The sequence below is a fragment of the Ursus maritimus genome, unplaced genomic scaffold (assembly GCF_017311325.1).
Source record: "Ursus maritimus isolate PB19 unplaced genomic scaffold, ASM1731132v1 scaffold_31, whole genome shotgun sequence".
NCBI classification, from domain to species: domain Eukaryota; kingdom Metazoa; phylum Chordata; class Mammalia; order Carnivora; family Ursidae; genus Ursus; species Ursus maritimus.
The window spans coordinates 21040435-21065719 of record NW_024425675.1 but is presented as its reverse complement, the minus strand read 5'-3'; the positions used below and the strand labels follow the sequence as shown (position 1 = coordinate 21065719).

The window sequence follows — 25285 nt, the reverse complement described above, 5'->3', positions numbered from 1 at the left end:
AGGACCAAAAATTAAATAATTACAATTTCACTTTGGAATACAGCCAAAGAAATATTCCTGGAAGGCAGAAAACAAACTATGGAGAAATCTGATCCCCCAAACACTATTCAGGAGCGGGCAAAAGGTAAATTAATCATGGTGTATCTCTCTGGTGGACCATCCAGGCATTAAAAGTTATGTGTTCTAGGGATATATATAATGTGAAAAAAAGAATTCAGTAATGTTAAGTGAATAAAAGCAGATTTCAAATACAAGTAAAATGTATGGTAACCACTAGTTGAAAACATGAACAAGAGGACAATAAAGCAATTAAGCCACCAACCAACTTCAGGAAAAAATCCTGGAAGAAAACATAAATATACTACGACAGAAGCTGTTTTGGGTGGTGAGACGATGGATAAATTTTCTTCTCTCCTTTTTTTCATTTCCTAAGAACTTCTATAATCAGCATATCATATTTTTACAGTAAAACATATATATAAAATAAATGGGATGAGAAAACATATTACAGAAATTTTTTGAATGTAGCCGATCATTGTACGCCATGGTGTGTGGGCCCCTGGGAAACAGTGAGCGCCGTCCAGAAAAGCCACGGCAGCACTGACCTCTTACACGTTGTAAACCAGAAGCCCCGGCCTAGAAAATGCTCAGCAGGAACCCGAATGCCCACTAGCAGTAGACCACACAAGTCAGTCACGGAGTGGAAAATTACACAGCAGTGAAAATGAATTAAATACGACTACATACACCAGGAGTAACGCTCAGGAACATTAAGTGTGAACAAAGCAGCAAGAAAAAACACACAGGTAGGATTCAAAAAGCAAAAATTTTAAAAACTTAACTAATTGCTCACAAGTCTCTGTGATAAAAATACTTTACAGTGAATGAGAATGAGCACGAGATTCAGAGCAGTAGCCCCCCGACGCAGGAATCCAGGAGCGGAGTATGGGAGGGGCACCTCTGGGCTCCTAAGGCCAGGCTCTGTTTCTCATACCAGATGGTGATGCACTGCTGATCCTTAAACCCTGCACGGATTTTATAAAATTCTTTTGTATCAACTTGGGATCTCATAAAAATAATTTAACTTAAGAGGGGAAAGGCAAATATTGAAAAAAAAATCTGTTTTCACATTTTTAAGTAACTTTAAAATCAGAGTGTCAGCAAGATCTTTTAGGATCGGCTGGTCAACCTTAACATTTCTTCTTCTTTTAAATAATCGAAGACTCCATGGTTCAGTGTTACATGTATTTGGTTTAAAGTCATTTGGAGAAAGGTGAATAGAGGGGCGAAGACAAAGAAGATGCATTCAGATCCATTTCTTTTTTTTAGAGAGGGAGAGGGACAATCTCAAGCAGGCTCCAGCATGGAGCCCAACTTGGGGCTGGATCCATGACCCTGAGATCATGACCTGAGTCGAAATCAAGAGTTGGACGCTTAACTGAGTCACCCAGGCGCCCCACATTCAAATCCATTTCTGACTGAGGCTCAGGGAACCCTGAAAAACTAAATGAAGAGTGATTTTTTTTTTAAAGTAGGCTCCATGCCCAGTGTGGAGCTCAGTGCAGGGCTCGAACTCATGACCCTGAGATCAAGACCTGATCTGAGATTGAGACTCAGACGCTCAATCAACTAAGCCACTCAGATGCCCCGAAGAGTGACTTTTTTTAAGGAAAAGATTTTTGAACCTCATCTTCCAAGTTACAAAACAGAATGCCACACAACCCACATCCTTTAATACAACATGCCATTAATAATGTGAAAGAAAACTGGTATTTCCAGAAAAAAAATCATAAAAACTTCCATCACTAACTTATCAATGTGGATGAAATGTGTGGTACCAGAGAAAGAGCAGTTTTTACAGCTAGACAGTTTTGGGTTTGAGAACAGGATCTGCCTGCATTAGTGCATTTCCTTTCAGCCAAAGGGAAGAAACAGGGTCCAATTCACATGATTATGAAAAAAAAAGTCCGTGAAGTACCATAAAGAAAGCCAGCACATGGTATACAAAGGTAACTCATCCTGTGGTCCGTATTTAACAAGGACCTACAGTGAGAACGAGTCCCTCGTTCTTCCAAGTGCTGGGGCCACCACAGTGAACAAACCACTGGAAATCCCCGCCGTCTGGGAGCTGACATTCTACAAGCTGGTTTGCTTCCAAATCATCCGCACAGATGCTTTTTAGAAAAGTTCCTCTGGCACGTCAGAGGTCAGGACTCCAAAGACCCAGGAGAAGAGCTTCCTTCTTAATTACACAATATGCCTGGTATTTTCTACATACATATGAAAGCCAAAAAAAAAAAGGGGGGGAAGGAGTATAAAATACTTGAACTATATCAAGTAATTCTCTTGGCAAGCCTTACTGCGTTCTAGAAGATGAACTGTGGTTCTTGAACTTTCCTGTTTCATTTTGATCTGCTTCTGAAACTTCGTGTAGTACCAAAGTAGTCACTCAGTTACTGTGCGTAAACACTGTGGAATAGCCTCAATCTTGCACTTAACGGTGCAGAAGGAATAGGTTGTAATTCTTAGAAGCGTTATAAGCAGTAGTTTCAAATCCTGGGTCCCCACTAACATGCTGTGGGTCCTTGAGCAAGTTACTTCCCTGTAAACGGAGGATACTAGCAGCTACCTTTTAAGGCTGTCCTAAGAATTAAATAGGAAAGTAGGTCAAGTTCCTGATGCACAGTAATTACCAGATAACTGGTAGCCACTATTTATTATTATTGCTTTTACCCGTATTAAGAAGCTAGACAAGAAACAAAATGTAATGAAAAAAATGATGACATGGATGTCATTCCTCGTTCACACACACAAACATGGGAATTCAAAGTAACAATGCGACCACCTTGAATTGATAAGTCAAATACTTCTGAAAACATGCTACATAAGTTTCTTTTCCATTTTTATTGGGGCAAAGAGGAATTCAATACTGCCCATTATCCCAGAAATTTAGCACTGGAAGGAACGGAGAGAAAACAGAACCTCGACTCTGTTTCGTCAATTCGGAAACCAAATTCACGAATCCATCCCTATTCTCTGCTTCTCCTCTACGCCCGGCATCGTTGTCACTGTGAGGGAATCTACGCCAGAGCGGGGACAGAGGTGCTGGCAGAGCCACAGCACCCTGGGACCCCAGGGCCACGGCTGAGAGTGTGCTGCAGGAGGGGCTGCCGTGACCCCACGACCTCGTCTATCGTAGCATTTCCCCTAGTCCTCAGTCCTTCGTTTTTCTCTCTTGCAAGCCAACAGTTAAAACGCATTTCTGTCAGGAACACACAGTGTATCTGGACTCCCACTGGTGATCTCGGACCCCAAACCAGGTACCAATAGAAGAGGGTCTGCAGTACGGGCCCAGTCTGGCCCATGGCCTGTTCCTCCAGCCAAGAATGTGTTTTTTTTTTTACATATTTAAGGAATTGGCACCAAGGGAGGAGGGGCAACGCAGCCAAGACTGTACGTGGCCACAAAGCCTAAAATATTTCTCGTCTGGCCACCCCTGCCAGAGATGAGCCCTCCCGCCCCGATACCTGTTCTGTTGAGCCTCGCCATGTTCATCATTGCCTCCTGGTACGCCAACTCGACGTCTTCCTGGGTAACCACTAGTTTGATCTTATTCCATTTTTCAGGCTAGTAACAGGAACAGAGGTTAGGAGGAAAAGGAGAAATTATGTGATTAATCTTCTAACCACTTGAAGAAAAAGCATATTTTTGGGGGTCATCATCTGGGGGTTTCATTTATCTAATTTTATACACAAAGTTAAATTTTCTAACTTTAACTTCCTGTGACCAGTGTTTTAGGTGCCCCATTAGATGGTGAATCATGCAATCCTTTCTGTTCTCGATGCCCACCTTCCGTGGTCCAGTCGTGCAGTTTCCTGACCACGTAAGCCCAGCAGGACACAGGGCTGCAGCACGCACAGTGAGGCTGTGCGTGTGCCGGGGCAGCTCTCCCCACGGTAGGGCACAGATCACACTGGGAATAGTTCCCAATGCGCTTTGTTGCTCCTCCCCATCTCCTCTAACAAGCTGATGGCTTGCATTTCCATACAGGTATACTTGAACTGACTTTACCTAAATTCTGCATCGAGCCATCTCGATGGACAGTTGAGGGTAAAAACAGCTCTGATTGCACGTGCCCTGAGGACAGCCTTGGGTGGCCACAGAGGAGGTCACAAAGGTCACGAGAAAAGAAGCTTCCCTTTTTCCTCAGTCTGATTTTCAAACACTCTAGCATCATGATACTATCATCCTGCTCCACCATGAGTGGCCATCATCCAGGCATCTTCTTTTCTTTAAATAATACCCAATAATCTACCACCTAATGCAGTAACTGAAGTCCACCCATGTGCTCCTCCCTTAATCCACAGCTCCCCGTATCTCCCCCAGAGCTAACAACTCTTTCGAATTTTATACTTGGCCTTCTCCTGCCATACAAAATAGAGTATTCTCGTACATATGCCAAAACAATATACTCTTTGGATGCTTCTGACCTTTATGAAAGGCTATTATGTGGTTACATCTTTGGATCTTGCTTTTTTCAATTCTGAGCATTAAAAAAAAAAAGTAAAGGTGGTGTCAGATTGGGGGTAGGCAGAAGGATTCCCTCATCTTTGAGGCTCCTCTGCCTCACCTGCTTCCAGCAACCTTGTAAGTTACTCAGACCCGGACAGTCGCATGGAGAGTCACTGTGGATTCCTGGCCAGTCATGACCTTCCAATCTGATTTACAGGTCATCATACCTGAAGGGAGGTCTCGCCTCGTCACTGGATGGAAGGGAAAAGTAACTCAAGGATGTGGCTTAGAGATTTTCTCTACTCTGCCGTATCAAGGAAGATAGATCTTGTTGATCAATAACATAAAATTCTTATTCTTTCTCAACTGTTTCTCAGGAATGGTAGTTCAGATGACAGCAGCAGAAATTAAAAGCACCAAGATATGTGAGAATATGCCACAACTGTATTAATTTTTGAATTGTTATGGCAAGGAGAAGTACCCTAAATGAAGTGTGATCATAGCTCAGTGGAAAAGTGACTCAGGATAAATATCTTCATATTCTAGAGGCTTTCTCCACAAGATAATTATTTATCAAAATGTCTGAGTTACTAATTCGTTTAAAAAGACAACACAACCAAACAAAACAACCGAAAACCTCGTGAATAAAATAATTTAAATTGTCAACAACCTTGCCTGTACTTATACCCCCAAACACTACACTTTCTGTACATTCTACTATGATTTCTTTTACTGATGCTTAAGATACGAAAGATAAAGCACTTGATATGTGGAACTCTAATTTAATAAAAGACACACAGTCCCTAAAATCTGTGAAGGACATGGCTGATACTCTACTCCCTGGTAGTGGAACTGAAGGAGCTCACTTCTGGAAGACAGAGTGAAGACACGGGGACGATCTACATCTGAACGTGCAAACACGTCTAAGGGGCAGGGCTCACTTATGGACGAGGAGCGGCGCTCACTCCGGAGCAGACACGTCTTCTCAAGAAAGCACACTCCGGAGCGAGCGGAGTAAGGAGACGCTCGCTGGACCTGATGTGCGGAGTGAACGCCCGGCTCTCCACATCCACCAACAAAAACGACCCCGGTCCCACCAGCGTGCTGTCCAACCCGCCCCCCATGGCAGGCAGCGCTCCACTCACAATGTCCAGCCACTGGTGCACGGCCACCGCCACCTGTGTCCCCAGGGGCTTCGTCAGCACAAGCACATCCCCTGGCACCGCGTTATCCGGCCTGAAGAAAAGAACATAGCGGTTCAGTGTAATCAAAGAGGTAAACTCACTGTCAATGGAACAGAAGAAAGAAAAGGCTGGTAAAAGTTCACGTGCATTTGCAAAACACTTAAATTTAAACCAACCACCACCAGGGCAGTAGAACCTTCCTTGCGACTTGCTACTGAGGCCATCGCTGGAGCAGAAACGCTGAAAGAACTGAAGAGTCTGCCAATTACCTGCAGGATTCTCCCCCCACCCCCAAGGAGTGGACAAAGAAGCAGACCACAGCCTTCAAAGGCAAAGGCCTCATCGGGCCACGCTCGTGTGTAATTCTCAGTACCGACCCACCATGGTTCTGGGGCAATAAGACTCTGACACCAAGACCATTTCCTACCATCACTTAGGAGGTAGAGACACAGTGGGATGTGGCTCCAATCTGTGGGTCTAATGTTTTGGTGAATTTATCAAAGTTCTCAAATTCAAACTGACCAACACTAAGTTCCCTACTTGGCACCCAGATTCCTCGGTTGTTCTGTGTCTTAAAGATAGAAGGCCAACACTAAAAACACAAAGACTGACTCTCCAAGCGAAACCCCTATCACATTCCGTCCTCACTGTGGGGCATGGCCAGCACTCGTGTCTTCCTTGTGTCGGTTCAAGCTGTCCAGCCAGCCACTGTCCTCAGACGGCAGAGGACTCAGACACTCACCCACGTCGATCACAAAGCCAGGGGCACAGACCTAAAATCAACCACTAGCTCCCCAGCGCATCCTGTGATCTCTGTACCCACTGTTAGCTTTGAAAAATGTTCATTCGGTAACGGTACTTAAGAAACTCCTTTTCCAAAAACTAGGCCTTGAGACGTAAGTGTCTTTCAGGTGTGACTCAGCCGCACCTCGGTGCTGGTATGAGCACAGGTCACATGCCACCCACAAACATTACCCCCACATCTACCAGGTGATATTCAAGCTCACGGGCACGGCTGCATGAAACAGAACACGTGCACAGGCCCATTCCTGTTTTACAAACCAAACATACGTGCTGTTGACCAAAAAAATTCACTGAAGCTTGTTTTATTATGTTTTCCTCTTTAATTTTTGCAATTGCTTAAGTTTTTTTCTACTGAAAAGCTGAAATGTGGGAGGCAGACAGACTCCAGGCTCTTCTGTCCTGTGTGTGGAAACTTGAGGACAAGCAACGTAAAACACAGGAAAACAAAACTCGGGTGCGAGTAAAATGCAAGACCCTTCACATGAAAGCCATCAGATAATGTCTCTACAAGGAGCTCCCGTCAGTTACAAAGATGGGCAAAAGACGTGAATATATGAAAAACATGCTCAACTTCGCTCATGAAGGAGTAAGGTTTAGGCCACCAAACAGACTGGCAAAGAACAAGAGGCCTGTTAGCACTCTGTGTTGGTTGGGAGGCGGGGCCGTGGCACTCTGGTTCACTGCTGGCCGAGCCTCTAGGCAGGGCAGTCTGGACAGACCTGCCACAGGACTCTGCACATATATTTGACCAAGCCATTCTATTTTGAAAAATTTCTTACCAAGAGTTACGCATATGCAAAACGATCCACATATAAGGTTATACAACGGAGTACTATTTATAATGTCAAAATAACTGAGTCATCTGAATGTCAATAGTAAACTGGCTCCAAATTGGTAAAAGTGGTTCCTGGTCCAGGAAGGGAAACTGGTGATGAGGAATGGGGGAGGGACCCTGCACTGTAGATCTCTCGTTACTGTGGAACAATGAATCACGTGAACGCCTGTTAGTACTTCTTCCCAGAAAAAAGGCAAATGTGTACCTGGGTGGCTCAGTCGGCCCCACATCAGGCTCCCTGCTCTGCTTCTCCCTCTCCCTCTGCCCCTCCCCCTCACTTGTGTGCGTGCTAATAGAATCTTAAAAAAAAAAAAAAAGGTAAACAAATGGAGTTTCTGCTTCCTTCAGAAAATAGAACATTTTCTTTTCGTAACGGGGCATCAAACATGTAAAGTTAACAACTTGTGTTAAGACAGAATCTAAAAAAAAAAAAAAGAGAGAGAGACTCTTTTCCAAAGATCTAGAAATGGCCAGAAAGCACATGAAAAGATGCCCATATTATTTGCTACCAGGGAAATGCCCATTTCCCACAGGGCCAGAGAGCACCTCACACCTGCTAGGCTGGCTATTATCAAACACGCAGATAAGAGAACGAGGACTAGCGAGGATGTGGACGCTGGCGTTCTCCTACGTTGCTGTTTTGGATGTAAAATGGTGCCACTGTTTAGAAACCAGTGTGATGGTGGTTCCAGCTACAGTTACCACGTGACACAGTAATTCTTAGGTATAGCACTGTGGGAAATGCAATGTATGTCCACAAAAACTTGCACACCAAAGTTCACAGCGGCATCATTTGTAACAGGTGGAAACAACCCAGCGGTCTGTCAACTGTGAACACATGAACACACACTGGTCTATCATATCATGGAGTATGACTCAGCCATACAAAGGCACGAAGCAGGGACACACGCCACAACACAGGAGTCGGAAATGTCGCGCTGACTGAAAGAAGCCAGACACAAAATACTGATCTATCCTAGGATTCCATATTTCAGAAATGTTGAAAATGGGCAACTTCACAAGACAGGAAGCATATTAGTGGTTTCCAGGTCATCGGTGATAAGTGAGTTGAGAGTAACCGCTTATAGATAACAGGGTGATCGAAATGTTCTGGAATTGGACAATAGTGATGGCTGCACAACCTTGTTAATACTAAAAACCAGGAAGTGTATAGTTTAAGAAGCTGAATTTCGTGGGGCTCCAGGCAGTTGGTTAAGCGTCTGACTCTGGTTTTGGCTCAGGTCCCGTGCCAGGCTCTGCGCTCTGCATGAGTCTGCTTGCCCCCCTCCTCCCTCTCTGCCTCGCCCCAATAAATAAATAAATAAATAAGTACTTTTTAAAAAGGCTGAATTTTATGTGATGTGAAATTTTGTTATATGAATTGTACTTCAATTAAAAAATGCAAGATTTTTTTTAAAAAGGAATAAAGCACTGATACGTGCCACAGAGTGGATGGCACCTTAAAAATATTATGCTACTATCACGTGAAATGAAAGAAGGCAGAATGGGAGCCGGGGGAACATGGAACGACAGTGAGGGGGTGGGTTTCCAGCTGGGGTGACGGAATGTTCTACAATCATCTCTGGTGATGGGTACGTAACTCTGTGAAGTACCACTGATGAGAGGTAAACTCATATTTCAATAAATCTTTACAAAAAAATGAAAAAAGAAAGGGAGAACCAGGCCAGGTGATGGGAAACAAAATCAACTTACATGATAAATTCATTGGGCTGGCAGACAGTTGTGGCCACTCCTCCCAGAACAATCCAGGGGTTTAACACCGTCTGGCCACCGGTCACAGACGTCCCTGCCTCTTCTGCTGCGTCTTTAAAACCCTGAATAATTAGGGGCATCACTTTATCCCTTTCCTAGGGTTTAAAAGAACACAAATTAAAAGTCACATAATTCAGTTCAAAACCCAGAAAAGAGAATCTATGCTTACAGTTCTAAAAAAGATCATAAAACCCTAAAGGGGGTCCTGCAGTTTACAGCCCGGGTAGGAATCAGAGAATGAAGTAGGGAAGAGCATACATTGTAGCCATTTTATCAAAAGTTGGAAGGCGCTCTAGGTTACAATGTGCATGGAGCCCAGACAACACGGAGTTAAAAACTGGAATTTGGGCGCCTGGGTGGCTCAGCCGGTTAGGTGACTGCCTTCGGCTCAGGGCTCAGGTCACGATCTCGGGATCCTGGGATCAAGTCCCACATAGGGCTCCCTGCTCAGTGGAGAGTCTGCTTCTTCCTCTCCCTCTTCCATTCCCCCTGCCTGTGCTCTCTCACTGTCAGATAAATTAAAAAAAAAAAACAAACCTAAAAACTAGAATTTGGCTACACAGGTCCGGCCTACATCTGAGAGCCAGCTCTTTCAGCGGTCCTTAAGAATTCCAGGACTAGCTTCATATGCCTCCACACGCCAGAGGCCATGTGGAAGCGGTACCCCAGCAACTGTTTTGAGGGCAGAAAAGGGCCTCCTGAAAACTCTAATTTCTACAAGGCATGGCACACCTCTCTCTAGGGCACAGAAACAGGTACCTTTCAAAAAGAATCTAAATGGAAATCATCCCTGTGTCAAAGGACAGGGGCTGGTGGCAAGGCCACAGACATTGCTGTGCCAGCACGTGACTACCCAGGGCACTCCTGTCGCATCACAGTGGACATCACGACCCCACCAGCAAGCAGAGGGGGCACCTGCCCAACGTGCCCCGCACCCTGGGTCTGTAAGGCTAGGCCCGGGCCTCAGGCCTGGCACGGAGCTGCTAGGACTGTGGCCTCAACTTTAGTAAAGCAAACAAACATGCCTGTCTTGGCTTCAGTCTACCTGGAAGAGAGAAAGGGAAGCAGGTGGTGGAAATGAAAACAAGAATAGGTTGGAGTCTCTATTTTAATTCACCGATAGCTGCCAAAAAATAAATGGGGAGCCCGATGGAAGAGGAGAGCCGTGCAGCCTGGCACCTCCCGTTACAGAGGGGAGACGCAGGGCTGACCAGTCAAGTGACGCCAGCAAGACAACAGACTACTTACCCTGTCAGTCATTTTATTACTGACTCCAAGGAGCATCAGCATATTGTCACATTCCGTGACCCCCATGGCGTAGAGGTCACTGAGGACGTTGGCACATGCTATCCTGCCCTGGAAGACAGGAGAGGCGTGAGCGAGGACAACTGGGGGACTTTCCGTGTGTGCCTACAGAGCACCTCCCAGGACAACTCGGGGACTTTCCAGGGACATGGTCCCCACTTTGTGTCCTTTACTTCATCACACAACGAGGCCATTCCTGCGCTCTTTCTCAGACATTCCTGTGACCACCTCTTCTTTCTTGTGCAGAACACATAATTTCTGTGTTCTTTCCCATTCTAAATAGTGGGAGAAGCCTGCAATTTATTTAGATGGGGGAAGAGGGGTTGGGAGCAGATGCTGGAGTGAGCAAGGTTGGAGCTGATGGGTCTGGGAGGAGAGCTTATGGAATGAGTTGGAAAACCATGGTCCTACAGCAAACTTGGAAACAGCCACATATCCTAAACAGACCCTAAAACTATGTTCACTTTATTGGTCATTGAGAAGATGGTTTTATAACAAGGCTGTAGGAGATAAACAGGAAAAACATCTTGCTTGAGAAATCAAAAAATAGAAAAGAGAAAAAACATCTAGGCCTGATATCAGATTGTTTTCTAAAGCACATAAAAAGCATTTCTAGTAAACTATATTATTTAGTAAGGAACTTTAATTCAACAGATACATGATGATAAAAATTTTTTTATCTCCACTGGAGATTTTTTAAATATAAGTTGTCAGGGGCACCCAGATGGCTCAGTCAGTGCAGCATGTGACTCTTGATCTCGGGGTTGTAAGTTCGAGCCCCATGTTGGGTATAGACATTACTTAAACATAAAATCTTTAAAAAAAAAATGGTGCGCCTGGGTGGCTCAGTCGATTGAGTGTCAGACTCTTGATTTCAGCTCAGGTCATGATCTTAGGGTTTTGAGATCAAGCCCCATGTTGGGCTCTGTCCACGGTGGGCATGGAGCCTGCTTGAGAGTCTCTCCCTCCCTCTACCCTCTTGCCGCCCCCCCCCATAAATAAATAAATAAATGTGAGTTGTCACTTCTAGACAGTGAAGGAGAAAATGACAACTTGTTCTTCTGACATAAAGATCATCAAACTCCCAAGAATGATCACTTCAGCAGCTGGCTCATTGCTCGCTGATGTTTTCTTATGACTTCCTGGCAGATCAGCAGTGAGCTCAGAAGAGACAACAGCAGGGGCAACAGGGGTTTTGCAATTCAGAGGTGCCTGCTGCTGCTTGGGCTGCAGCCATGTTCTGTCCCCTCTCCTCTCTGATGCTTTTAAGAGATGCTGGCTAGAGGCACCTGGGTGGCTCAGTCAGTCAGGCATCTGCCTTTGGCCCAGGTCACGATCCCAGGGTCCTGGGATTGAGTCTCACATGAGGCTCCTTGTTTAGCGGGGAGCCTGCTTCTCCCTCTCCCGTTGCCATTCCCCCCGCTTGTGCTCTCTCCCTCTCTCGGTCAAATAAATAAATAAGATCTCAAAAAAAAAAAAAAAAAAAGAAAAGAAAAAAGAATGAGATGCTGGCTAAAGTCTGAATTCTGGTCCTAGCTGCCTCTGCCACCTCTGGTCAAGTCGGGCACCTGCGGTCTCTCAGGACTACTGCTCCAGAGGAGGGAACAGACAGGTTTCTAGTCAACTGTATGCTTGTCACTGGCACCTGAGAGGTGACCTTCCTCCTCCCTGCACTCAGCTGTCTCCGGGCCGAAGTCCCTATGCGTGTGGCTTGAGTTCAGTGCCTCCAGCACACAGGGAAGACCATTTCCTAACAGCACGATGCTCCCAGTCTCTTCACTGGCTCTTCATCCAGGAGGACAGGGGGTTAAAGTCGGGCAGATCATGGGGCTGCTGGCGTAGCCATGCACTGAGCAATCTGGAACTAGATCGAGGCAGGCCATGATCAGCAGCCAGGCACTTAATGCCACAGTTCAGATACGCATTCTACACAGCGACACATGACACCCTGGGGTGCGTAGTGACCAGAGTCAGAATCAATGGTCAAGGAGCTTAACAGTGGTGAGATGCTAAGCTGTTTATTTCTGGAAGGAAATATCTAGCATCAGTCCCACTACCGAGTATGGTAACACCTCGAAGCCTGACACACAGGCATGTGGAGTCTACAATGTCAAAGAGAGAAGGAAAGAAGGAAACTATAAGCACGTCCATCAACAGACATGCTGAGGACACAACAGGTGTTCGTGCACAGACACACACGCAGGTGAAAGAGCGGCAGAGGGGCTCCCCGCGTCCGCCTCCACCGCCTTCCGCCCGGTATGGAGCATGAGCAGGGCAGACCCAATGGCTGCAAGTGAGAAGGCAGAGCGTGGCGGGGTGACAACTGGCGTGTAGAAAGCCAAGTCCCCAGCCCCGGCCCCAAACCCAACCAACAAGCAGTTCCAGATGTAAACACACGCCAGGGTCAAACTCACCATCATGTAAGGATCATCGACGATAGGATAGATGTAATCCGTGGTCTGAACCAAAGAGAGACCGCCATGCCTCAAAGGAATGACGCAAGTATCCATTCCAATGCCTGCAAAGACGAAAGTCGTCAGCGTCCAAACACCAAAGGGAAAAGCCATTTCATCTTAAACCGTCAGTGTCGTGAAGAAGAGCAGCTTCGCGCCTGACGCGGTGGAGCGCTGCACCCTGCCAATAAGGCAACGTGTTTCCTGTCAAGACCGTAACTGAAATAAACGTGAAACGTAACTAGCTTAAGATGGAAAGTGAGAACAAAATTTGTTAGTCATGAAGACTCAACTTCAATACGGTACAATTTTTAGACTTTAATGATGCCTCCAATGGAAATTTTTCCTTTGTATTACTGTATCATGTGGCTGGCACCACACAGGATTTCTTTAAGGATGAGAAAGCATCAACGGAACTTGGGTTGTCTTAGCTACTGTTACTTTCCAAACAGATCTTTAGACATTATTCTATTTTCCCCAACAGAAAATCTGTAAAATCTTTTATACATATAAGAAATGTTATCATTACTTCTCCATTTTAGTCAAAAAGGAAAATGACAAACGGGGGGCGCCTGGCCAGCTCAGTCAGAGGAGTGTGCGACTCTTGATCTCAGGGTCGTGAGTTCGAGCCCCATGTTGGGTATAGAGATTACTTAAAAATAAATAAATAAGCGTGAGAGAGAGAGAGCGAGAGCAAAGAAAAGAGAGAAGGACAAAGCCGGAACGGGTATTCATCGTTTTCAATCAAGCGTGGACAGACACTGTGGCACCTGTGGGATCTGTTATGTAGGTTCCCAAAAGTGTTCTTTAAGAGGAAACTTAAAATTCCATGTTATTTCTCTTGCAGAAAACTTATAAATGTCACCTTTACTAACTTACACTGTAAATAAGGAAAAATATTTTGCTAAATAAGCCTGCAGGAAATATTTCTATTAATTAAAAACTGTTTCTAAACATTTAGAAAGATAGTATGGACAAACAGATGGTCTAATTAGAAATAATTCCCTTTTACTGAAATTGGTTCGGAAATAGTCAAAACTAAGCTACTATATGCAACACTTCTTTGGAAATCACCTGTAATGGGGACATTTTCAAATTCAGACTGCCCTTCCCTGCAAGTAAGCTGAACACAGAGCTTTCCCTCACCTCTCTTGAAAGGATACCCTCCTGCCCCCTTATGAGGATTCCAACTTTGCAGCACAACAGCTATGGGTGAAGGAAGAAATCAGGATAAAATACCAAAGGAAGCCAAGTGGATGGCACCTTCTTAATTCAGAATTCCATACAGAACAAGAGTAAATCATATCTGCGTCACACTGAAGCAAACACCTGAGCACCTTTCATACTCTCCTTGAGTAAAATCGCTAAGTTACAACTACCTCAGCACCACAACAGCAAAACACCCACTGGAGGCTGCGTCCTAGGGGCACCTTATTTTCCCAGGCCTTGATCCATTATTACTAATGCAAAAATAAAAAGCAAGTTTAATAAAGTCACAGACTTTGTGAAGGCGGGCTGATTTTCCACCACATAAGACGGCAAGGCAGTGTCCGGATGGCAAGTCTCACGGATTTGTGACAATGGAGCGCACTGCCCAGGTCATGAGTGTCCATGTGCATCAGGTAGGAACACGTGATAACTCATCTGAACGACGTATATGTGCACACCTCCCAGAAACTTCACCTGACGACTGCTTCTGAGCACTTAAGTGGAAAGAGGGCAAGAACCACAATTTTACTCATACTAAATCTCCCTAAATTGATAATCCCAACAGGTCATTCTGAGGATGTTACTGTTTGCTTTAGGAAAGAATGAAATACAGTTTTCTTTGGGATTTTCATGTGTAAACTACAGGACTCCTGAAAGAGACTGATCATAGTTGCTGAACGTTAGCTTTAAATGTTTCTAATCAGGGCACCTGAGTGGCTCAGTTGGTTAAGCGTCTGCCTTCGGCTCCATGATCCCAGGGTCCTAGGATCGAGTCCCATTTTGGGCTCTCTGCTCAGTGGAGAGCCTGCTTTTTCCTCTCCCTCTGCCCCCACCCCCTGTTCATGCTCTCTCTCTCAACTAAATAAATAAAATCTCTTAAAAAAAAATAAATGTTTCCAATCTGGTTAATCCAAATTTGAATTAAATAAATTTGATTTGTGAACTATTTAATTTCTATTTATAGATATCATCAGAGCATTTTAACTGATGACTCTTGAGAATGTTTGCCAAAAAACCCAACATTTCACTAGTAATATTTTATAACAATTATGTGTTTAAATGAGATTTTTTTTTTTAAAAGATTTTATTTATTTATTTATTTGACAGACAGCCAGTGAAAGAGGGAACAGAAGCAGGGGGAGCGGGAGAGGAAGAAGCAGGCTTCCAGTGGAAGAGCCTAACGTGGGGCTCGATCCCAGAACACCGGGATCACGCCCTGAGCTGAAGGCAGACGCTTAACCGCTGTGCCACCCAGGTGCCCCTAAATGAGATTTTTAATATAGAAGGTTAAAATACATTAGAATTAATTTCATCTGATGCTCTAGGAAATTTGAAATTACACGTGTGGCTCACATGGTATTTCTTTCGTATGGCACAGGTCCATAGTGACTAGGGGAGAGAGGACACATCTGAGATGAGCCACTGGCCTTAAAAAACCAGAGGATCAAGTTGAGAGAGAGGGACACTCCAGGGAGAGGGCAGGTGGTAACAGATGAAAATACCACAGCGAGGAGGAAGCCTCAAATACCAGACCAAGCAGTGTATATTTAATCACCAGTGGGTGGTGGGGAATTCTGGGTTTTCAGCAAGACTGAAACCATCCACCAAGAAAAAGAACCCCAATGATCCCAATGATCATACTACCACCACTGCCAGCAGTGATCAATACCTGATAGCTCTTTACGTCCCAGGCAAGAAACACTTATTTTAACATTTCCTTAATGAGAATACATCTCATAAACATGTGTACATTTAACAACTGTCACCATCTTAGGATCCAGGAACTCTGACACTCGTTTAGAAAAATAGTTTAGAAACAGAAAAACACACTTTGTACATATACACACACATAATTTCTAGTACTTCCAACACTTACGAACAGTAAGTATGATTATCTCATTCTAAAGATTGGGTAACTTGCTCTGATTAACACTAGTGACTTGTTAGTGACTGTGTCCGGACAAAAATCCACATCTGATTCCGAAGCAAAGCTCTGGCTATCTAGATGTTATCACTTCTGGATGAGGTTTTAGTACCATGTTTCCTTCAGCACCCATGTACTTGTAACCTAGGGTCCTTCTACCCCTGGAAAATGCCATGAATGCTCAATTTTGCGAGCGTGCATTTTTCTGGGAAAGGGTCACGGCTTCCAAAGGCTTCTCGAAAGCCCTAGGAGACTAGACTCCTTTGCGCTAGCAGTTTTTCTGCCTCTCCCCTTGCTGTTCCCATCTGTCCCTTTTGCCACTGCTAGGTTGTAGCTTACAGCCCCTCTTCTCACTGCAAACACGTTGGACATAGAAACCGGGTGACACGCAGGATGGTGGGTCGAGGAATCAGCAAACATGGATCCAGGTCCTGACCCTCGCCAAGCGACACGGGATGGGTTACCCGGCCTTCCTGAGCATCATGGGGCGGAGGGAAGGAGCAAATGACCTGACCCATTCTCAAAGTGCTTAACAGTGCATGGCATGCTCATAAGGTCAATAGGGGAAGTTATAAAGAGGAATTACTACTGTATCCATAAGGCTTTTATTGCATTTGGTTTTGGCCATGTGGCAGATTATTTCTCTTAACAAAGTTATCTGACAGCTTTCTCAGTACATTCTTATTTCTTGACAAGTAAGCCAACATCTAGTCCAACTCACTCATGTGGTATTTCTCCATGCCTAGGCATCAGCTAGATGACACTGGTTTTCAAACTGAGCTCCTGGGAGCCAGCCCTGCGGCCCCTAGAGTGTGGGGTGTGAAGTTTCCTTTCCTCCAACCAAAGCAGCTCTGTTTTTATGTCTGCTTTATATATCAGGAAAGAAAGGAGCATCCCGGGTTGTAAGACAGAATGTTGTAAGACAGAACTGCACAATGAAACAATGGGTGAAAATGAAGGGAATGAAAACCTTAAGTAAGAAAGCTGATCGGGTCACACACCATGACTACCAAACATTCAAACTCCTAGAACACACGCCAAACACTCAAAGGGCCAAGTGTTCACGGTCTTACACCACGTCCTTAACGCACCAAACGATAAAAGCTAACAAACAACACCCCAATAGCCTTGAATTTCTTTCTGAGCTCTGTGTTTGGGAAGAGGCAAACCACTAAAACATCAGGAATTTAGTAAAGAAAAAAACCACACGCTCCATGCCAGATGACGTCCTCCGGTCAGGCGCAGACTCAGTCTGGTCTCCTCCCTCCTCCCTGCTGGAGCTCATCAAACAGTGCATTTGAAGAGGAACCCCGGAGTTCCCCCCAACCCAGTCTCTGCCCTCAAAGCACTGCACAAGGACACGTAAGCACTACCTTGCCAAAGAGGAGAATGCAAACGTTTAAGGAGAATTTTAGGACAGAGGCATAAAGGAGTTTCTGCTTAATCCTCAGCTAACTACAAAATTCAATTTAGTAAAAAATGCTCTTACTGTAATAGAATTGTCTCAATTGCACACTTAATAGTTTAAAAATGGCTCGAGCACATTTCTTGATGCTTTTCAAGTACTTCCTCCAAATAAGTTACAGTAATAGAATAGTTATCGTTGCTTTGCTCTTTGAATCCCCATAGAAATTAAACTTTTTTAAAAAAGCACCACTGGAGGACAGAAATTTGGCTTTCGACTCACTGACTACAATTGTAGCCAAGATGTTCCACTTGGGGAAGCATAAAAGAAACAATGGTTCACATACCAAGCCTTGGCATAACTGCTCCCAGAAACTGCTCATCTTCTTGGAAGTGGTTCTCCTGTAAGGATTCCAGCAATTTCTGCAGGACATCTTGGGGCACTTTGCAGCCGGTGCCCTTCAGTTCAGTGAATCTGGTTAGCCGGAAGCTCTTGTCCAATTCATAACTTTCCGGGTTAAAGGACTCCCGCGTAGACATGGTTCTGGGGCGCACACACCTCCCAGCTGGGCTCCTCCCCTCCCTCTCCTAGCCGGCTGGTTTCTTTAAGGATCCACCTAGATACCGCCAAAACACAAAGACACTATTAAAAAAGCTCTCACCAGTACTTGCTCGGAATCAAGCGAATACATGACAGTGACAAGTTAAGTGTGAAAAGAGCTGAAATCATCCAGACCACAGGCACAGGGCAATCAGAGGCCACAACAGTTCATTACAGTGATGCAAAAGCCAGAACGAATCATTTTAAAAAGTGACTGTACCATCACAGACATCTTCTATGGAAGAAGATCTGACATCTGTGTTGCTTTAACTGTGGCTCTGAGGGGCAGCCAGGACACCTCCCCTGAAGAAGGCACTATGGGCCAGCTGGCACATGACACCAGCCCATCTTGAGCAGTAAGTCCCAAAGGTTCTTCTGGCAGCCAGCATTATGAGAAAACTTCTAATCACTTCATCTGTCAACCTAGAAGCACTATGGTTTAGAAATTAGAAGGCCTGGCTAAAGGGACTTTTCTGGAAAACCTTTTAATATCTACTGTTATCCCACACAGAAATATAAAATGCCCATTAAGACAGACACTCTGCAGGAAGAGGATGCTGACGGAAATGCATTTGATGAAATTCTTTATGATGCTCAATGCATGAAAAGCATGTTTTCACTCTTAGCCAAAAGCACAACATGATCCAAAACTAAGGAAGCCTCACTAAAGAACTCAACTTGAAAAGTGGAATGGCTGTTTAACACAGCAAGATTAATTTTCTCCAAGACAGCAGTGGAAAGTTTGCTAATGTTTTAATGCAGTGCTCTTTCCTAGAAAGCAAACATCCCGCCCAACAAACCAGTCCCCACACATCATTGACAAAATAATTATGCGTGCTCCTGCTCATTACGGTTTCATTGCAGAACTAAAATGAGAAATTAAACTGTACTAAACCACTGACACTTAGGGTACTTGGTACCAGCAGAAATTTGAAGGGCAAACCCTTCTAAATCTGAAGTCTCAGAGGTTAAACCAGAATCTTACATGGGCTCCCAGGGTTTACAAACCTCCAGATTGATATTTTATTGGGCATAGAATTACAAACACCCCAAGTTTTAGAGTCAGTTTCCCCTATAAAATTTATGATTAAGAACATAATTCCCATTTATAGAGTTTCTGATCTCCTGGGAAGCACACATCGCTCTTTAAAATCAATCTCTCTCTCTCTCTCTCTCTCTCACACACACACACACTAACTAAATAAATAAAACAAACCTCACAAAACCCTTGTTTGGGCAGTAATCCAAACCGTCCCTACAAAAACATGTTTGGGGTGAGCAATCATTTCGGTTTGAAACCTACAACTGTGCCGGAATAAAACTTCGGAGATTCCAAGAAAACAACCTGTCCAAGAGGGTGGCAGGAAAGCAAAGCAAATTACCCAGAGTGGAATTCTGAAGCCATTTTAGAGTTAGGAAAAGTCCACTAGCACTTTGACTTGGAAGAGTTTGGAACAAAACAACAGTCCTTTGCTCACAAAGCGCCTCGCATTTAACACCGCCTCACTCTTACCAGGGCGAAAAAAAATCCAACTCACGAGGCATCCAGTTATTTTCCTACCTCCAACCTTAACACACCCCCCCAAAGAGGCGGGGAATTTGAGGGACTAACTTCCTTTTAAACATAATTTATATTATCCCAAATTTTTAAGAGGAAAAAAGTTTAGAACACCTCAGGTCTGAAAGCACTCAGGAGTTTTAAAATTCTAAACGGAACGAGGGACACACATCCCACACTCATATCCGAACCTCGAAAACTTAGCAGTTTTTGGAGGGTGGGTGTGTGAAAATGGGGGAGGGTGCTTGGGGAAATCGTAATTAATGGGGGGAGGGGGTAAATTTGCATAAGAAGAGGTAGTCCACTCCACCCCAGAAGCCGCATGTTTACACCTTTAAAACAATGATATGAATATTTAAAGACAACGGTTAACCCTTTCCTTCTCGGCCACCTTTAAATTTTTTTTTTTTTTTTTTTTAACCGAGTGCGCCAAGCGGGCGGTACAGCTCGGGAAGCACGGTAAGCGGGGATGGGATGGGGAGGTACGCCGCAGCCCCGTACCTACCTCCCTACCCCCAAGCCCCTAAGCCCAGGAAATAAACAAAGGGGTGGACTCCGGGCCCGACGCGCGGAGGCCGGTCGCTCTCCATGCAGCACGCGTCCAGGAGGCAGCCGGAGCGCGGAGGCCGGCACACAGGGACACCTTAAGTCTCGCTGCCGCCTTTAAAGGCAGACCGGGCCTCGGCTCTTTGTGCGGCGCGGCGCGGCGGGCTGGCCGCGGCCGGACGGAGGCAGGGCGGCGCCGCCGGCTGGGCCATGCCCGCCCGCTCTCCCGGCGGCGGCGGCGGGAACCGCAGGGAGGGCGCGAGGCGCGCACCGCCAACCGGCCGCGGCGGGGCGGGCACGAGCGCGGCGGACCCCCCTGGGGCCGGCCGGCCGGGGCGCCCAGGGTCAGGCGGGCGCCCGCGGGCCGGAGGGCGCGCGCGTGGGGGCGGGGAGGGCCCCGGAGGCGCCCCGCGCCGCGCCCGGGGACCGGGCTGGGTTCTCCCGCCGCGCGCGCGGGCCGCCGCCGCCGCCGCACAAAAATGTCGGCGGGCGAAAAAATTAACCCCTGCGTCGCCGCCGCCGCCCTCCCCCTCCACTCCTCCCCCGCCCTTTCCTCCCTCCCTCCTTCCCCGGCTCCGCGCGGCGGCGGCGGCGGCGGCGGCGCGGGCGGTGCTTCTTTTTTAAAGCGGCCCCACCAAGCCCTGGCTCTGCCCCTCTCCAGGCAGCGCTGGAGAGCGCCGGCCGTGCACGGCTCCCGGCGGGCCCCGGCGGCCCGGAGGGGGATCTGCACTGCCGCCATGGGCCTGCGGACGAATATTCCCCTTTAAGCCTGGCGTCGCGCCCCCCCCTCCCCAAGCCAGGCGCTTACCGGTTCGCTTTGCGCCCTCCTCCTCCTCCCGAAAACGGGACTCCGGCGCTCCCACAATGCACCGGGCGCGGCCGGGCTCCCTTAAGCGTCGCCTGAATAAAAATGCCGCTCCCGGCGGCGGCGGCGCGGAGGGCGGGAGGGCCCAGGCCGCGCCTGGGCGCCGCGGGGGCTCGGCCTGGCTCGGCGGGCCCCTGCCGGGAACCGGGCCACCGCGCTCCGCCGTGCGCCGCGCGCGAGGGGCCTTTAAGGGCCGGCTACCGCCCTTTAAGAGGCGGTGGGCCGCGGCCGGAGCGGCTTGGTGGCTGCGTGCGGCCCGGGAAGGGGGCGGGGGCGATGTGCAGGCCCGAGCGCGGCAATGATTGGTCTCGGGGGAGGGGTGGGGGGTTGCAAACCCGAGGAGCGGTGGCATCCGTTGCATGATGCAAAAAGGATTGATTTCAAAAGTTGCGAGTTGCATTGGCAGCAGCTTTTGGCGCCCGGGCCACCACCTACTTTTCCTCGACCCGCCGGAAGGGCCGGGAATGTTTTCCAAAACCTGGCCGGGCTCCACCGTGCTACACCCTGCGGGACGCTGTACCTGCTCCCCGAGCGCCGCCGTCGTTTCGTGCTGGGAGACAATGACCGTGGAAACAGTTTGAAAAAGAGTAGGAGCAGAGGAAAAGAAGCCTCTGCCACGAGGGAAGATTTTTTAAAACCTAAACGGCGCATTTGATTTATAATGACTTCTGTCGTCTCTCCTTTCTATTGTTTAGCCTGGCTCGGGAGCTAACGTGAGCCTTAGTGGGTATGCAGACGTCCCGCAAAGTTTCTTGAATGTTCTACGTGCTTGGTAGGGAGTCCGAGCTCAAGGTTCCTCGGTTACATTGTTTGCTCTTCACATGTCCGAGTAAACATGGCAGCCTAATACTGTGTGTGTTTGAATTAACACTGATAGAATAGCTTCTGCATGTGAAAGTGCTTTCTTCAGGTTTCCGACTTTCTAATGCATTGCTGATTAAAATAAAGCAAAACGTCTTCCCAGTACTACGTCTTTTAGGGCTTCCCTCAAAACCCAGGAGTGTGGAGGAATGCCNNNNAAACTTTTGGAGGGTGGTTCAGCATTTTCTAAATGGGTTTTGGGGCAGGAATATTTTTGGTCAGGTTTGCAGGCTATGCAGATGCCCTTTTCATTCTCAAAATTTCTGCTTGACGATTCTTGAGGGTTTTAATCTCGGAGAGGATGCAGAAGTGATGTAACCTAGCAGACCGGCTGATGCAGGCTTTTCCGCTCTGTTTTTCTCTCGGTACCTCTACAGTAAGTTAGGAAAGAACAGTAGCCTGGCTTCTCTGATGTGAGTTGGACTTTTTTAAGAATGGCACAACTCTGTGTTGAGCAAAGCTGGATCTGCCTCTGAATCACCTGGGAAGATGCCTGGATACACAATCCCCAGGCAACCCTCCAGACCTCCGGAATCAGAGGAAGAGGATGCAGTATCTTTATTCCTCCCATCCTCTCCCTTTTGAGATTAATTTTGTGAGTTGTTGTGGGGTTTTGGTTTTGTTTGTGAGTTTGTTTTTAGCAAAAAAAGTCACAACTAGAAAAAGATTTTGGAGATTAGGGGCAAGGTGAGTAGGGCCCTATTTGAAGATGATGTGTCATGCTGGGGAGTTTGGTATTTATGCCATAGTCAACAGAGTTTGTCAGATTTGTTTTTTTACAAGTTGAGCTTATTAAAAAAAAAAAGGCTGCACCACACCTGGGAGGATGGCATCCCCCAGAGGGGAAAACGGGGCCACATCTCTAATTAGAAGGTAATTGTAATAGCACGGAGTTGAGGGGATTTGAAATGAAGCAGTGGGACTGTAGACAAAAGAGGGGATTTGGGATGTGGTTGGAGGGAAGAAGCATAAGATGACCCCCAGATTTCTAGTTTCGGGGGACTGGGTGGATAATAATGCTAACTGAAATAGCAGCTATAGGAAGGCAAACAAGTTTAGGGTTAAGTTCAGCTTTGGAAATGTTCAATTTCAGGCACCTGCCAGATATTCTAGGCAGAATGCAATTGGTCAAACTAGGGCTTGACACGAGGGGGGGGTAGGCTCTGAGTTTGAGATGCAAATATGGGACCATCAGCATGTAAATGGGGTTTAAAGCGTTGGAAAGAGGTGGGATTAACCGGGAAGTGGAGTTCAGGATGAAAGGTGAAGGAGACCTTGGACAGAGCCCGCCCACCCCCCCCCTCAACCCCCCAGGGGGCTTCCAAGTGGAATGGCTGGGTGTGCTGGAGGCTGATTCCTGCAGAGCTTGTGGGCGGCCAACATCCTCAAAACCTGCTCCTTCCTCCCCCAGCACCCCCCACCCCCGGGTGTGTAACTCTTAGCAGCTCCACAACAGCTGGAGTCAAATTCTTCTGGGCAGAGGCTTTAGACTCTTCACTAAGCCACGGATGCCTTCATTCATATGGAGTCCATCTCCTTGGGCCCGGATAATCTACTGGATCTTTCCACCCCCCTTCTTTGCCCTAAATGCATGCCTCTCTGTGCTTCCCCCAGTCGGCTTTTCTCCCACCAGCCTTTTTCTGAGTCCTCCCCAGTGGAGCCATCAGAGCCCCATTCCACTGGGAGCCTTCTTCCCTGAGTTTTCAGGTCCTACAGGCTCCAACTAAAAGATGGTTCTCCTGGGTTGCTTTAGCTCGTGGACCCTTGTTAAAAAATACACATTTACCAGCCCTGCCCCCAAAATCGTATCTAGCTGGCATAGTGGGTTGAATAGTGAGAGTCTTTGCTTGACTAAACTTTAGTCAGGCTCCTGAAACTTCTAGGCCCATCTACGTGCTTCCTTGTAAAATCCCATTTTAGCAAGATTCCCTCCCCCACCCTCAATAATCTGATCGGGTTCCCTACCCACCACCATCCCCCAGGTGATGTCTGATCACCCTGGCCTGCCTTTAGCAAGAATCCTGTTAGGTAGGTTTAGCCAGAATCCCCCCCACCCCTGTTATTTCCTCTTAGTAATTTTCCACCCACGGGTCCTCACCCTGCTCCTTGACTATAAATTCCCCCTTGCCCATTCTGTATTCGGAGTTGAGCCCAATCTCTCCCCCCACTGCAAAATTCTCTTGCGATGGTCCTGAATAAAGTCTGCCTTACCATGTTCAACATGTTTATAAACTCTTTCTTCTTTAATAATTGTGTCCCCCACCAGAGATGTGTTGAAGTCTTACCCCCTGATACCTGTGAACGTGGCCTTATTTGGAAGGGTCTTGCAGGTGTCATCAAGTTAAGATGAGGTCATGGTAGATTTGTGTGGGCCCTAAATGCAATAACTTATGAGAACAGGAAGATTTGGGGACAGAGACACGGGGGAAAAGGCCATGTGAAGACTGGGGCAGAAATTGGAGTGAGGCACCTTCAAGCCAAGGAAAGCCAAGGATTGCTTCTGATCCCCAGAACCAAGGAAGACCCTTCACTAGAGCCGTCAGAAAGAGCCTGGCCCTGCCAGCACCTTGACTTCGGACTTCTAGTCTGCAGAACTGTGAGAGAATACCTTTCTTTGTTCTGCATTAAGCCACCTAGTGTTGTGGTATCTGTCACGGCAGCCCCAGGAAACTAATTGAGCTGGTTGGGGGTATATGTTTGGGGGGAAGGAGTACTAAGAATCCATGCTTTAAATGGGCTCCTCTGGTGATGCTGATATTGGGGGGCGAGGGTACTGCCCTAAGAATTCTGCTTTCTCAGACACTCAGAGGGACAGGAAGCTGCCTGTTCCACCTCCCACATTCTGCAAGCTCCAAAGCAGCCTCAGTGACATGGCTTGCCTCCTGTCCTGACTTTCTCATTTCGGATTTTTGCTATCGAGCATAACCACCATCTATTGCCAGGGTAGTCACTCCCTACATTGCTTGCGTTGTGCCTGTTCAAAAGCGGCCCCTGATTTGTCCTCACGGGGTGGGAGGACTTTCTGGTCATGACTAAGACCTGGTAGGTGATGGACACCTCAAATCTAATGACTTTTACCTTCACTCCACTTCAGCTACCCATTGTTGTGTCTATATGATAAACTGTCTCTTCTCTGGGAATATTAAGCACCAGCATCCTATCTCGGCTCTTGTAGTCCCCTCATTTCTTTACGCCCAGCCACCTGCATTTCCCCTGTATGGGGGTCACCGGTCTCTCAAGATGGTCCCTTTTCCTTCCATCCGGCCTGGAGCCTTCAGTATGCTCCTCAGCCTTGTCTCCAGCCTGGAGCCTTCAGTACGCTCCACAGCCTTATCTCCTGCACTGCCCTTTGACCACATCCACCCTCAGACGTCTGGTCTTACATCCCTTCCCTCCACCATCTTCCCTACCACTTTACAAGGCAGAGAAAACTCAAGAGTTTAGAGATTGT

The 25285-nt window shown here is 46.9% G+C and overlaps 1 protein-coding gene across 7 annotated transcripts in view; it reads right to left on the bottom strand.

Moving 5' to 3' along the window:
• Window positions 1–21056, bottom strand: part of SEPHS1 (selenophosphate synthetase 1) — a 29726-nt gene extending 8670 nt beyond the window's left edge. Inside the window, exons 1-8 of one of the 7 annotated variants that reach the window (XM_040645404.1) lie at window positions 20068–20247; window positions 18225–18427; window positions 17751–18020; window positions 12828–12931; window positions 10357–10464; window positions 9049–9203; window positions 5658–5748; window positions 3528–3627 (exon numbers count right to left, since the gene is read on the bottom strand). In XM_040645404.1, the coding sequence (XP_040501338.1) occupies window positions 3528–3627; window positions 5658–5748; window positions 9049–9203; window positions 10357–10464; window positions 12828–12931; window positions 17751–17943 (751 nt within the window). In that variant the 5' untranslated portion in view covers window positions 17944–18020; window positions 18225–18427; window positions 20068–20247. Of the gene's footprint in view, window positions 1–3527; window positions 3628–5657; window positions 5749–9048; window positions 9204–10356; window positions 10465–12827; window positions 12932–17750; window positions 18021–18224; window positions 19092–20067; window positions 20248–20916 lie in introns of those variants that run through there. The other 6 variants (XM_040645405.1, XM_040645406.1, XM_040645407.1 and 3 more) reach the window with 6 other exon arrangements.
• Between the last annotated feature and the right edge of the window lie 4229 nt (window positions 21057–25285).